This window comes from Benincasa hispida, chromosome 10 (genome assembly GCF_009727055.1).
Source record: "Benincasa hispida cultivar B227 chromosome 10, ASM972705v1, whole genome shotgun sequence".
In the NCBI taxonomy this organism is placed as follows: domain Eukaryota; kingdom Viridiplantae; phylum Streptophyta; class Magnoliopsida; order Cucurbitales; family Cucurbitaceae; genus Benincasa; species Benincasa hispida.
Genome location: NC_052358.1, coordinates 51,486,058 through 51,500,348, shown reverse-complemented (window position 1 = coordinate 51,500,348; position 14,291 = coordinate 51,486,058). Strand labels below are relative to the sequence as shown.

Below are 14,291 nucleotides of genomic sequence, written 5' to 3'. Positions count from 1 at the left end.
AAAAGCTAAATCAAACCAAATCGATCCACATCAAACCAAATCGATCCACTTGTTTGGTTTGATTTATTAGTATAAATTAGTTTGTATATGGAAAAAACAAAAAAAAAAATTATTGGTTCGGATCAACTTTTGAATTTCAAAAAATCAGTCAAAACCAAATCAAACCAATGGTATATATATCCTTAAAAAATAAACTCTAACATTATATCCCTTTTGGTATTTTAATTATTATCATACATGTATATTTGGTATTTAGAAAAAAAAAAAAAAACTAAGTATTATAGTCCATATATGTTCGTTAATAATTCAAAAAATGTTCATACTNTTTAGTTTGAAAATAGCAAAAATGACCAAGTCAAAATAAAAATGAAAATTTATAGGGAATAAAAGAAGAAGAGAAAAGACCAAAAACGGAAAACCGAACAGATAATAACATAAATTATATATTAAACATGCAAGTTACATGTTAATTAAAGACATGATAGTAAATCCACCCTAACATGTCAATAATAAAATTCATATCATGTAAAATATGAAAAGGATGGAAATGAATTAAAAAAAAATTAAGATGAATTGAGAAGGGGATTTTAAAAAATAGATTCTTTTAAGATGAATTCAGAAGGAGATCAAAAATAGAAAAATAAGAGCTTCTCCTCTTCCTCCTCCTCCTTTATACGCTGTGACTAGTCCTATTGTAAGTTCTTGTCTTTTTTCCTCTTGTTTATGTTTAGGGTTAACTTAAATAAGTGAATTTAGAATTTACTTAAATGAAACACTTTGATTATATGACCTAAGCATACCTTGTTGCTAAGTGTTGAAGTTAGTAGTTAGAAATTCCTTTACAAGTGCAAGTTTGTTTTTATTTATTCGATAACTTAGTAACATTATCGATTTTTGGAGCAATTGAATATGAGTTGGGATTGGCTAAGTGTTAGAAAGAAAGAGAGAATAAAAACTTGGTAGGAAACAAGTAGGTCGAGGGTGAAGAGTGCTAGGGTTGGAAAATATTTTTAAATTAATTTTCTAAATTTATAAATTAATTTAACTTGATAAACATAATCAGGGATGAAAAGGATAAGGAAAAATGAGAAGAATACACGTAGTAGGACAGCAAGCAGCTGCATGACTCAAATTGATTGGATGAAGAAAAGGTAGTTTTTGGCAGCTTATGAACGATATTTTTGGAATGCTAGTTCCTCCAATTTACCCATATAACTTTCGTGATTTTTAAATCAAATGGAAGCTGAGTGACTGTAGAAGACACCCTAGGGCTGCCAGAATGATTTAAGAATAGGAAGGTTGAGAAAAGTTGAAGGAAACACAGATTGTCTGAAAAAAACGGGTGAATATGGGCTTGCTGTTTTGAAAGAGATTTCAATGCACTTAGAGGAAGTTTTTGGCACACAAAATTTTTGGTAAGCTAGTTAAGAGGTCCCTCTTAAGTTTTATAGAATTTATTTGAAGTTTATTTGATTGTAAATTGTGTATTTAAGCTTTGGAAAATTGGGTTGCAGCAAGAATTTCACTAGGAGAAGTAGCTGCCAACCACCTCCCAGGCACCCCAGACACGCACGTCGTCTGTCCAGCCAGCTGCACACCTCAAGTCCGCCCATGCCCACAGCCAGCGCCCATACCCATTTTTAGTTCTCGTTTGCATATATTTTAGCATTTTGAGTGTTGGTGAGCATTTTTAAGCTCAATTAGGATTTCTTGATATTTTGACCCTAAAATGAGTAATTTTGGATTTTCAAGTGATTTTTGGGTCATTTTGGATAATTTGAGAAAAAAGGACTTAAGGAGCAAAATGTGAATGTTTAGGTGCTAAATTGAGTTCAATTAGTCATATTGAATCACTAAGGGTTGTTCAGTTGTGAGTATCTAGTAACCTTAAGGTTTTATTTAAGGTCAAATTGATGTTGGAAAAGCTTATAACCCGAAGAGCTCGTGCCAGTGATTGTGAGTGGTTTTTTTTTAATGTTTTGATATAAAAAGCATTTATGTATGATAGTATACTATGATTTAAAAGAGATACCATGATCTATTTTACTTGACTATTATTTCAAAAATGTTTAAATCATGATTTCTGAACTCTCGTTGGTTTTATATGAGCTGGATTTTATATGAAAATGTAGATTGTAACTGGATTTTACATAATTGTGATTTGCATAATTGTATATGAAAACCTCTTGATGATGGGTTTAAGAATGTTGAATGGTTGTGAAGGTGGTTTCAAACTGCTGCTTCTTGTATCCGAGAGATGGTTATTTTCCCCTACTACTTGAGTTTGTTTCAGTAGCACGGCTCAGGCGATCAGTGTGCTATCAGGGTCAAATATGACCAGAGTATACCGAGGAGACTGCTCCTGTAGCACCACTCAGACTATCAGATGGCTACTGGGGTCAAATGTAGCCAAAGTATACTGAGGAGTCCAAAGTAACCTGGGCCTGTGGTGAGGATCTATGTTTAGCTTTGGAGGTAACTTTGCGTGCACATATGACCTTGTGATTTGGTTTACACCACAGGGAGCATTGTTTGCCTATAGTAACTCGTCATTGTAAACGAGTATTTGGGTACAGAGTTGGTGTGATTTTCTGATAACGTTTGATGCTTTATAATGTGTTTTCTATGAGATATGATCATGACACTGTTTTATTAACACGTGTTTGAGATGTTACTAAATCTCTTTTGCCCTAATTTACGGAATGATTTGACCTACTTTATTGATGATTTAGAAAGAGAAAATTTATGTTTATATTAAATTACCACTCATTGGACATTAGCTTGTTTTATGTTCCCCTCCTCCCAGGTAGCAATAAAGTTCTGAATTCAAGCTAAGCTGTTTACTACCATGGGACAAGGGACACCTACTACGTCTTAGGTCTATATGTTTGAAAGTCCTATTGTAAATAGGTTGCATATCATGAACCACATGAATTTGAGTTTTGGGTGTGTTAGATAAAGTAGTTATGGTTGTACGGTTTAAAAGGTGGTCTTGTAGTACTTAAATTTTGTCAATGTTTGTATATAACAGGAAATGGAAAGCTACGAAATGTCTTTGTGAATGTCATGATATGGAATATGTCGAATGGAAATTAAATGTATTAAATAATCATTTGTAACCATTCAAGTACAGACACAGGTTGAGTTGGTTAGTTGGATGCTAAATGTCATAAGGGAATGTGATGTTTAGCATCTTCACACCTCTTTCTGGATTAGGTGGATAATCTGGGAAGGGGTGTGACACCTATCGCTTCAGGGGTTTGGAGGTGGCTAACCTGGTCGTTAACAAATAGCTATAGCCTACGATCAAAGTATATTACCAGTCGTCTAAGTACGGGTGGAATAGCTCATTGTGGAAGATGCAGAACATGGCAGGGGCATTGGTGAGTCCAAAAAGGCACAACCAAATTAAATTGTTCTTTTATTAATAAGAGTGTTTACTTGTCGCAGAATCTCAATGATGTCAACCTTCTCCCTAAGTGATGGATTGAAATAGTTTTAGGATCTCATCTTCCAATACCAGATAGGGATTGAATTTGTTCTTAAGATTAAAAAAAAAAAAACTTGTTCTAGAAACAAACAAAAAAAATCGTATGATGTGAAAGCAAATCAAGAAGATAATGGGACAAAGAAACAACAAAAGAAAAAATTGGATATGTATGAGTGAATAGAGAAGACGGGAAAGGGAGAAAAGTTAAGCAAGAATGAAAAGTGATAGATACTGATAGAAGTGTATTAGTGTCTAATAGAAGTCTATCATTGATAGAAGCTAATAGAAACCTATCAGTGTCTATTAGTGATAGAAACTGATAGAAGTCTATCATTGATACTATAATGATAGAAACTGATACAAGTTTATCCGTGTCTACCAATATTTTTTTTTAACATTTCTATAAATAATTTGACATTTTTTCTATCTGTGAAAATTTTCCAATTGAGAACTAGCTCAAAGATAAAAAGATGATTAAAAATATATAAATAACCATTCAAAATCAAATGGTTATCAAACAAAGCATTAATAGCTTAGATTCAAAAATATAGAACACTAGTAAAATCTATACAAGTTAACTCTTTAGCTTTACTCTATAAGAATATCAAGAATTTATAAAGCACGTCAATTTGTGCTACACTATTTTATTCTATAGGAAATAACCAATTAAATTTGCAATGCATTTTCTAAAATTTGATTACCTATGTGAAGCTGCTTGCATCAACACTAGTACTTGAAATTTCAGTAATGCTGATGTTAGGTTTGTCAACTTGCCATTTGATTATCTCCCTTGCATATCTCAATGCTGCATTGACATTTTCAGGTTCCATCCCTGTAGTTTGTGAAACAAACAACTTTTTGTCTGTCAAAGAACAGAACAATCTCTTGAATTTCACTGCTACATACTGAAACGCTCGTTGGGCCAATGTCGGGTTCGTGCTGCTGCTACTTCTTCCAGTGATCATTGGATTGAAGTCGACAAACCATTCACATTGGGAAAGAGGAACTTGGATAATCTTTTCTTCAAAGAGATCAAACTTGTTGAGTATAAGAAGGAAGTTCTTTCCTCTCGAGGCTTGATGCGTCACGATGGTTTCGAAGAGTTTCTTGCTTGCAATCATCCGGTTCGTTAGAACTCCATGATCATCCTCGTCAAATTCATCGTAGTCAGTCAAATCAACGCAGAATAGGATTATGCTCATGTCTTCAAACATTTCCAACCACTTGCCGTTCTCTCCCAGGGTACTGGAATGGACTCGAATCAGCTGGTACCTAAAAGTTGAAGGCATCAGATTTTTTAGCTAATGACTTCATGTCAATGTATGCAAAAATCTATTCAAAAAGCTACCTTATTGACAGATCGTGCTGATAAGGAGGGTCGAGAATGGAGTCTTGTCGTGACTCGGGGAACATGAACTCCATGCTACTGAGGCTGTTACACGAGGAGATTCCCTCAGCGTACAAGATATCATTGTCAGAAGGATCATACTCGATACTTGAAATGTCAATCGCCTGCATCGATAAAGAAATTTACTTTCGTAAATATTATCCTGAATCACGATCAATAGTCCAGTGCTCAAAAGCAAGACATCAACCAGAGGAAAATGAATAAAATTTAACACTTAAAACTTGAATCAAAATAAGGCGAACCCATACAGGAAAAGGAAAACCTATAGCATTGGAAAAATATGTCAATTTTAAAGTTACTAGGAAAATGGTCAAAAATAACCTCCTCATTGAGCCAATGTGGGTACGGATCTGTGAGTTAGGATATTTTAGAACCTTATTCAGACGACTTAGTTGGTTTATTACATTTTGAAGTGTGTGATGCTTGATGACCAGTGCCTGAGTTTAGTAGGGGACAGATTGGGGAAGGTCATTCAAGAAGCTTTGAGTTTTCTAGTTTGGATTTAAATAACACTACACACACGTACGGGATAAAAACCATCTTTCAAAACTGGCTGACTTATGCCAAAATTTAACTCCAACTACCGAGATTTATATAAAAATTTAACTTTTTTCTATCTCATCAATTGTTTTTAGCTTTTTTAGTAAAATCTCGGACAGATTTTACTAATTTTTTTCAAATATTATATAATCTTTCCAAACTTTATGCCAAATTTTATATCTTTTCAAATTTTCTCCAAATTCGATTATCTTTATCAAATCTAATATCAAACTTTTACATAATTTTTCAAATCTTTAGCCTAATTTCTATTTCCACGATTATACGAATTTCCAAATGAATTTACTAATTATAATTTTTCAGAAGGATCCCAATAGCAATGTGATTCTTAAATTTTGGAAAAGATCAAATTTTTTGAAAAATGAAGATAGCTTAGAAAAATATAAAGAATCTTGGTTTCAATCTCCCTGAGATTTCACTGGAAAAATTCAAATATATAGAATCTCAGTGTTAATCCTGCCCAAGATAACATCGAAATTCTATATATTTCCCAAACCTAACTAAACTTTTGGAAAGTTTTGATGTTTGGGCGAAAGATGGGTGAAGATTTGAAAAATTAGATAAGATTTGATATAAAATTTGGAAAGATTACATAATATTTGAAAAAATTAGTAGGATCTCCATATTAACTGCATGAGATTTTACTGAGAAAGTCCAAAACAATTGATAAGATAGAAAAAATAAATTTTTATATAAATCTCGGTGATCAATCTCGAGCGAGATGGACCAGAAAAAACCATTTTAATGAGTTTTCAAAAAGAGTGCTAGTTTTGAAAAATGGAACTTGAGAAGGTTATTTCTGATAATTTCTCAAGTTACTGCATGATTATTTTGAATTTTAAGCAATATGTGGAGCTTCTTTTTGACAATTTCTCAAATTGTGAAAGATGGAAACTTTAGGAGGTTATTTCAGCCAATTTCTCGAAGTTACTACATGATGATTTTGAATCGAAGCAATAAGTGGAGCATGTCATTTCAACGTTCTTCAATAACTAGGAAGAAGCCTCCATGTCCACAAGCATTCGTACAGTGAAAGGATAGAGGCGTTTTTATGACGGTAACCAAATGACCAAAAGGGTTCAGAGATTTTAAGGGGTTATCAAAAATCGTTTGAACTAGAGACTCAATCGGCATGGGCTTTTTTTCGGTTTAATGAATACAATGAACATGCCACGTATATGTTCAACTGACAACATCAATGATGGAGACCTATTAAAACAAAATCAAAAGCCCATACACCTACTGAGAACTTTTCAAAACTATCAGAATCACACTGGTTTATTCTGGTTTGAAAGTTAACGAACCTATTAGAAACTTTTTTTTAAAAAAAAAAAAAAAAAAAAAACTAATGGACAAAGCTCAGAAACAACTACGTTCAATGACTAAACATCTTACCTTCAAAAATGAAAGGTATAAGAAACATTGCAAAAGATCATTTCTAAGTTGGAATTAAACAGTGATGACAGAGAATGTAAACTCACCCGATCAAGGAAATAAGTAGCAACTCTTGGGAGCATTTCTAGTTCGTTCCTTCTACTGTATGTGGCTTGGAAGGCTTCATCCTTCAATAACTCTTCCACTAATTGGGCATACACACGAGTAGCAGCCGGGAATATGGTTTCAAAGTTACCCGACACCACGACTTGAAGAAGCCAATCTGCAAATCCTTTCAGTTTAGGGCCAAGGGAATAGATGTTTGTACACTCCAACTGATTTTCATTCCCTGTAACCCTTAAACAATGTCATGCTTTGCTCATTTATCATCTGACTTATATAGTCAGGATGTTATCCTAAATCCTAATCTATTGACTGAAAAGTGCATCAATGTAGAAATATTCAATCCAAATGATTCAACTGTTAGGAAAAACCATCTGAAAATGGAATTACAACAGACCTGATGCTGATGAGGTGGACGGATCATTCACTGGTTTATTTTTCTCATCCATAAAAAACTCTTCTTCGAAACGTTCCCGTCCTTCCAGTAGTATACTAAGATACCAATACAAGTTCCTTTGAATCAGGAACTTAATGGTTTGACGCTCGTCAACTGAGAAAGGAACTTTATATATTTGTTTGGCCTAACATGAAGAAATGACAACCGGTCAGGAAGTATATAAGATAAGCATTTCTATGTCAACAGTATTCGTAGTACACTAAGGATACGGAGGTGGAGAAATTAGGTAAACATGAGTTCAAATAAACATGAGAGAGGTAAAGAAGTGTCGTGTAATGAATCCCAAGTACAACCAAGAACTGAGAAGGGACCTAATACTCTTTGCACAATAATGGTTAAGGACTTGTTGAAATATTTTTGAGATAAGAAAAGTGGCATGCCATTTTAGTTCCAATATTTGATTAGGTTGACACCTATGATGCACAAACACATACATGGATATAAGATATGGACATGATAGGATATGGCAATATATCAATTTTTAAAAAAACTAGGATATGGATATGTTGAGAATATGTTTATATATATATAATCCGGGATATATGTAAATCTAACAAAGATACTAAATGTAATACACTTAAAAAGCATAAAATGTCAAGTTAATGACAATAATACAAACACTGAAATATAATACAAAAGGTTGGTGGCTCACTAGAGTCAGATCAATCAGAGAAGAAGAAAATTAGAGGGAGAAGTACGAAGATAAACGAAGAACTTCTTCATTGAATTTTTGAAGATACTATAGTGGGTTAATTTTTGCGTGACTTTGCAGGGACTCGAGCGTGAATATGAAGATTACATGATTTTAGGCTTTGATTCTTTGTTTTCATTCTAGTTTTGGGTTGAGGCAGCGGTATTAAAATGCGCTGCTTAGTTTTAGAAGTAGACATGCGTATCTGATATTTAAAAATTAAAAGATAAAAAACAAAACAAAAATCAAATTGTGTATCAGATACGTATCTAGGAAGTATGTGGAAGAATATATTGATCATCTACCTCACATGAAACATCTTTGCTTCATAGGTTGACTGATGCAACGGAAAATGTATTAGGTCAACTCCATGGCCAAACAAGAGAAATTCATCCCTAAAGTTGAGAGAATACTCTCTAAGAACAAAGTTCTATGTTTAAAGGATAATTAAAAGCTTTCTAGTACTGAATTACTCACTAAACTAAATACTAATTCAAATATACTAATCATCTCCTAGTTCTCCTCATCATTGACACAATGAGTGTGAACAGGACAATAGAAAGAAATTATATACGGGTGACATATAAATTTTTCGCAAGCCATCTGCTTTCTTGGCACAACTTTTTCGAGCAAATCAATGAACTTTATCATGAATTGAAAATATTTATCAAAACACTGATTGAACAAGTAGTTCTAAAATTAAGATTAACATCATAAATAGTAAGACTGTCAACACGATTACAGGTAGAAGTTTAAGAAGCATAAAATATAGTACTATAACTGAAATTACCTGCTTGAATATGGTACTCGTGCCAGATTTTTTGTGGCCAACAAGTAGAAGTTTAAGAATTGTTTTCTGCTCGGAAGGAACAGAACTAGCTCCGTCTTCTATTTCTTCTCCAGCATGGACAGAAGTAGAAGGAATAGGCAAAGAAAAAAGTGCACATGCAAGCTTCGTTCTAGTCTGCAGAGTAAAGAGAATTAGTGTTCTTGCAAGTTTGATATATAAAATAGAGTAGGAAAAACCAAACATTATCATATAAAGTTTACCTTGTCCCATATTTTCCCCCCGTTGTTCATTCCTTCTTCCTGATATGATCCATCTGCACTAACCCAAAAAGAAGGTCTTCCTTCACAAGGTACTCCAGCCATCTGCAACCAACATGATCCCAATTGTGTTATTTGCACATAATTATATTTCAATAAAGCTAAACTAAATATGAAGACTGGGTAAATGACCACCTTCAGTATTCGGAGCTCTTTTTTAGTGATCTCTCGATTATTAATGCACACATTTGTATTGCCATTGCTAGCATTCCTCTTGATCCGACCTCCAACTTCTAGCTGGGAGCTAACTATCTGACTCGGTCCATGTCCTTCCTGTTTGGTTAAAAACAGATTAAGAAGCATCTCGCGGTGTAAATTGCATCTTCTACATGCTCAAAAGATAAAATAAAACCAATCAGTCAGAGAGAGGACCTTTCCCCAGAAGCCTGATTCTTTGTCATACCAATATCGTCCTGGTTTTAGATTCTTTGGTGGCTTTCGGCAACTTCGCAACATAAGTAGCTCCTGTCGACTTAAAGGATCATCATTGACATGAATAAGTCTTGCTGGTAGTTGATTTATTTCACATTCTTTCTCACGCAACATTGTGCTCTTAACTTCAGAGTCTAGCAACCTCTTGAGCACTTTAGAGCTTTTACCCAAGTTCTCTCTTCTTGATTCATCAATCCTAAACCCAATGCAAGAGATACACTTTCTTCCTTCTGGCATTGATCCCATTGCTCTTATTATACAGTCAAAACAATATTTGGCTCCACAAACTATACATACTTCCTTTTCAGTGAAACGGTTTCCTTTAAGGCAATAGTAGCACGATCCTTTTTTCCCCTTCCTTTCAGCTCTAGGCATCTCTTGAATACTTTCACCCTCAAATTGACTTGATTCTGCCTCTTCAGAAATCGTGTTGCTTGAATGGGGATCAAGAAAGGTAACACCTGATGGCCTTCTGCCATGCCTAGGCTGAATCTCATTGTCAACTTCATCTTCCTCTCTTACAGCAAAAATCCCAGAAGATGAACTCAAACCCGATTCGACCGATTCCGAGTCGCTGGAATTCGTATAACCTTGAAAATCCTCTTCATTTTTAATTTCCAATGATTCTAACCCTCCTAATCTTCCTTTCAGCTTATTGAAATTCTCAAGTTCACCAGAACTTTCAACTCCATCACACGAATCGATATTACATTCATCTTCCTTATTGGCATGGAAGCAAACAGCCCCATCTTCCTGGATTTCTGAGGTTGAAGAAATTACAGAATTAGGGCTGGAACTTGAACCCCTCCTTAGTTTCTTGACAATAGGTTGTATCACAGGCAGAGATGATAAATCATCACTGAACTGAGATGATGAAAGAACTACAGAAGCAGTCGGAATATAATCAACATTTATAGGAACTGCACGAGGAATCTCGTAATTGATTCCAGGACCTTTATACTCGATGGCAAAAGAATATTCACCTGTAAAATCCTCATCATTAACAGGAGAAGAAGGCTTCTCATGAAAAAACTTTTTCAAAATCCCAGCCATAACTAACCAATTCAACAACACAAATTCAAACGCAACAAATCCAACGATTAAAACAATTACAACCCAACCCCATCAAACAAAACCAATCAAACAAGCCCCCAAAACAGAAAAAACGATCAATGAATCATCAAATCCAAATCACTTTCTCCATCAAAGGAAAAGAAGCTCCAATGGAAAAGATCAAAAAAAGAAGTTGCAATTCTGAATTAGTGGGAACCCATGTTCAAGAAAGTCGAATCGGAAGACTTTTTGACAGTGGGGTTCCAGGAAAACGAGTGTCCTGTTACAAATAATAATAATAATGAAAAATGGTGTGAATGCGAATGCCATACTCAGTCAACACAAAGACTACAGAGAAGACTTTAAATTAGTAGAAAAGGTGTTCAATGGTGAAAATCAACGCGTTCAAGTAGCAAGAAAACTGATCAGAAAGAGACATAAAGAGGAAATTTCAAAGAGATAGTGGAAAGGAAGGTAGGTCTTCATCATTATTATAATCGATTTACAATTTACAATACGTCAAATTGGAAAAGGACTTCATTTTCGAAGAGGATTATACCTGTTCTTTCTTCCTTCCACGTTTGTCGTTCCCATTTGTTCTAGAAGAACTCGAATTGAAAGGCGATTTGAACATTCTGCTACAGAGAAATATTCCTTTGAATTTCTATGCCGTGCCTAACACGAGTGAGCTGGGGAGAAATTGTACCAAATTTCACATTTCTAGAAATTCGTTGCACTGTTCTTGTTTTGAGAGAATTTCTTGCATTTTTTGCTCTTGGTTCTGCCAATGGTTTGATGATTACTGAAATCCGGTCCATGTTCTGTTTTGGAATTTTTGTTTAGTTCAATTGGGTAGATGCTCCGGTGATTACTGGCACACTAGTATATCAATTAACTTATATTTGTTTTGAATTGTGTTTTTTTCTTCATATCATATGCGGAAGACTCGAAATTGATATTACAAATTCGATGGAACAATTTTTGGTAGTTCATTTTGGCATAATCGTAATTTAATATGGGTTAAAAAAATATTTTTGGTTCCTAAGCATTTATGAAAATGACGATTTAGTATCCTCCTTTGGTTTGTAATATTTAATCTATGTCCTTTCAGTTTTATAACAATTTAGTCCCTTGACTTTAGTACGTAACAATTTAGTTCTTATACTTTTAAATTTGTAAAAATTTAGTCCTTGACATCAAAAATTCATTAAAACTAGATGTTAATTTTTATTATTTTATGATACAGACTTTGTATTTTATATAAATATTGAGTCTCTAATTAGTGTCTTGGTTTATTTATGAAAAAAAAATCTCATTAGATTTTAACCCTAATTTCTACCATAGAGACTAAATCGTTACAAATTTTAAAGTACAATAACTAAATTCTTATATATAGTAAAATTCAAGGACTGTTACTTCTACAAAAGTTTGGGGACTAAAAGTGATTTTTAACCTTTAAAGTATAAAGCAAACACAATATATGTACACATATATACACATATATACATACAAATCGTAATAAATTTTAAAGTACATGGACTAAATTGTTACTTCTAAAAAAGTTTTGGAACTAAAAGTTATTTTTAACCTTTAAAGAATATGTGGACTAAATCGTTACAAATTTTAGTGTATGGAAACTAAATTATTACATAGCAAAATTCATGAGTCCTTGATATCTTGAGTCCTTGAATTTTTTTAGGATGCGGATAAATTAGACACAAAAGTGAACTTTTAGGAATGGAATAGACAAAGTTTAGAGACTAAAGTTATAATTTAACTCAACAATATGTGAGATGGAGATTCAAAACTCTAACTCTTTGTTGAGAACACTTATTAATTAGTTGAGTTATATTTAAGTCGAGTTTTTTAGTGTTTTGTATTACTTACTCTTTCTTGTGAATTTAATATGTTGATAATATGATAATTACATACTACTAGTAGTTTTTTTTTTTTTTTTTTTGGCTAAATTATACAAAATAGCCCTAAACTTTATACTTTATGTCCAAAATATTCTTAAACTTTCAAAAGTTTTAAAAATACCTTTAAACTTCTAAAATGAATTCAAAACTATCCTTACCCTTAGTTTTGGATGGAAACCATTAGTTTTTTTTTTTTTTTTGGTCAAAAATACCTCCGAACTTTCAAAAGTTTCAAAAATACCCTTAAATTTAGAAAAAAAATTTTAAAAATACCCTTATTATTATATGAACACAAATCGTTAATACCATCTTACTTCTCTATTTTCCATCTTTTTTCTCTCATCCCTTCTTCAATACAAACAAAATACCCTTCTGTTAATAGCTAATTACATTTTTTTATTTGATTATTTATCGTTTTTTGTATGTTAAAAGTGAGATTTTAATTTTAGAATTTTGTGAGATTTCATGAAATTTTATATTTTAACTTAAAATTTTTATTGGCTATTATCGAATCGAAAGTGCGGAAACCTCTCTGAATAATTAAAAGAAAATGAGTATTTCTCTCGGTCTCTCTCTATATATATATAATTTATTTTAAAATTGGTTGATTTTTAACTTAAGAAAACTTCAAACAATTTGATCACCACATTAAGTCAATAATGGTGTGAGCATTTTTTAACTTTTTTATTTTAAAGTTATTATTCTAACGATATATTAACAATTTCTATTCATATACTAATGCTGAAAGTATTTTTTAACTTTTTTTTAAAGTTAAGGGTGTTTTTTAAAGTTTAGAGTATTTTTTAAATAAAACTTAACAGTTTTCATCCAAAATTAACAATAAGGGTATTTTTTTAAATTCCTTTTGAAAGTTTTAAGGATATTTTTGGAAACTTTTAAAGTCTAGGGATATTTTTCATACAGATTACAAAGTTCAGGGGTGTTTGCACGAGGTTTTCGGAGAAACTTATTTCGTGGAATTTGAACGTTGTATTTGTATTGATTTCAATATAGCAAGTATAATCTCTAATATAATAATTCTTTGATGCGTTCAAAACAAACTTTAATATTTAAACTGGTTAATCTTCTTGAATGATCGATCTTTGTACTTGTTGACCTTCTTAGATAATCGGCTTTTGGGCTTGTTAACCTTATTAGATGATCGACTTTTGGGTTTGTTGATCTTTTTGGATGATCGGTCTTTAGACTTGTTGATCTTCTTGGATGATCAACCTTTGGGCTTGATGATCTTCTTAGATGATCGACCTTTGGGCTTGATGATCTTCTTGGATGATCGGCCTTTTAACTTATTGATCTTCTTGCATGATCAGCCTTTTGACTTGTTAATCTTCTTAGATGATCTGTAACGACTCGACCCCCTAAGACTTAAGTTAGGCCGTTACTAAACACATGCATGCATGGAACTTAAAACGACACTCTGTTATGGTGAAATAAATGCTAATTGAATAAGGTAAATTTAAAAGACTTTAAATTTAATTTCAAATATTAAAAACAACGATAGGGTACCCATAAATCATAAATGATAATAAATAAATCTGGAAGCGATTTTAAATAGTAAGTTTTAAACATCAACACTGAAAGCTAAGAAAAACATGAAAAGAAGTTTAAATCTCATGAGCGGAAGCATAAAACTNTAAGAAAAACATGAAAAGAAGTTT

The 14,291-nt window shown here is 32.8% G+C and overlaps 1 protein-coding gene across 2 annotated transcripts; it reads right to left on the bottom strand.

The window, feature by feature from the left end:
• Positions 1-4,010: 4,010 nt before the first annotated feature.
• Positions 4,011-11,130, bottom strand: LOC120088372 (extra-large guanine nucleotide-binding protein 1-like). Of its 2 annotated transcripts, none has more exons than XM_039045609.1 (8): positions 9,581-11,130; positions 9,344-9,481; positions 9,152-9,253; positions 8,892-9,065; positions 7,351-7,534; positions 6,938-7,113; positions 4,839-5,002; positions 4,011-4,762 (listed from the first exon to the last, which is right to left on the bottom strand). In XM_039045609.1, exons 1-8 carry the CDS (start codon positions 10,691-10,693, stop codon positions 4,192-4,194), a joined length of 2,622 nt encoding a protein of 873 aa, XP_038901537.1. In that variant the 5' UTR covers positions 10,694-11,130; the 3' UTR covers positions 4,011-4,191. The 2 variants fall into 2 exon arrangements, with proteins under 2 accessions (XP_038901537.1, XP_038901536.1); XM_039045608.1 differs by having other exon boundaries at positions 6,938-7,179; positions 9,581-11,126.
• Positions 11,131-14,291: the final 3,161 nt, after the last annotated feature.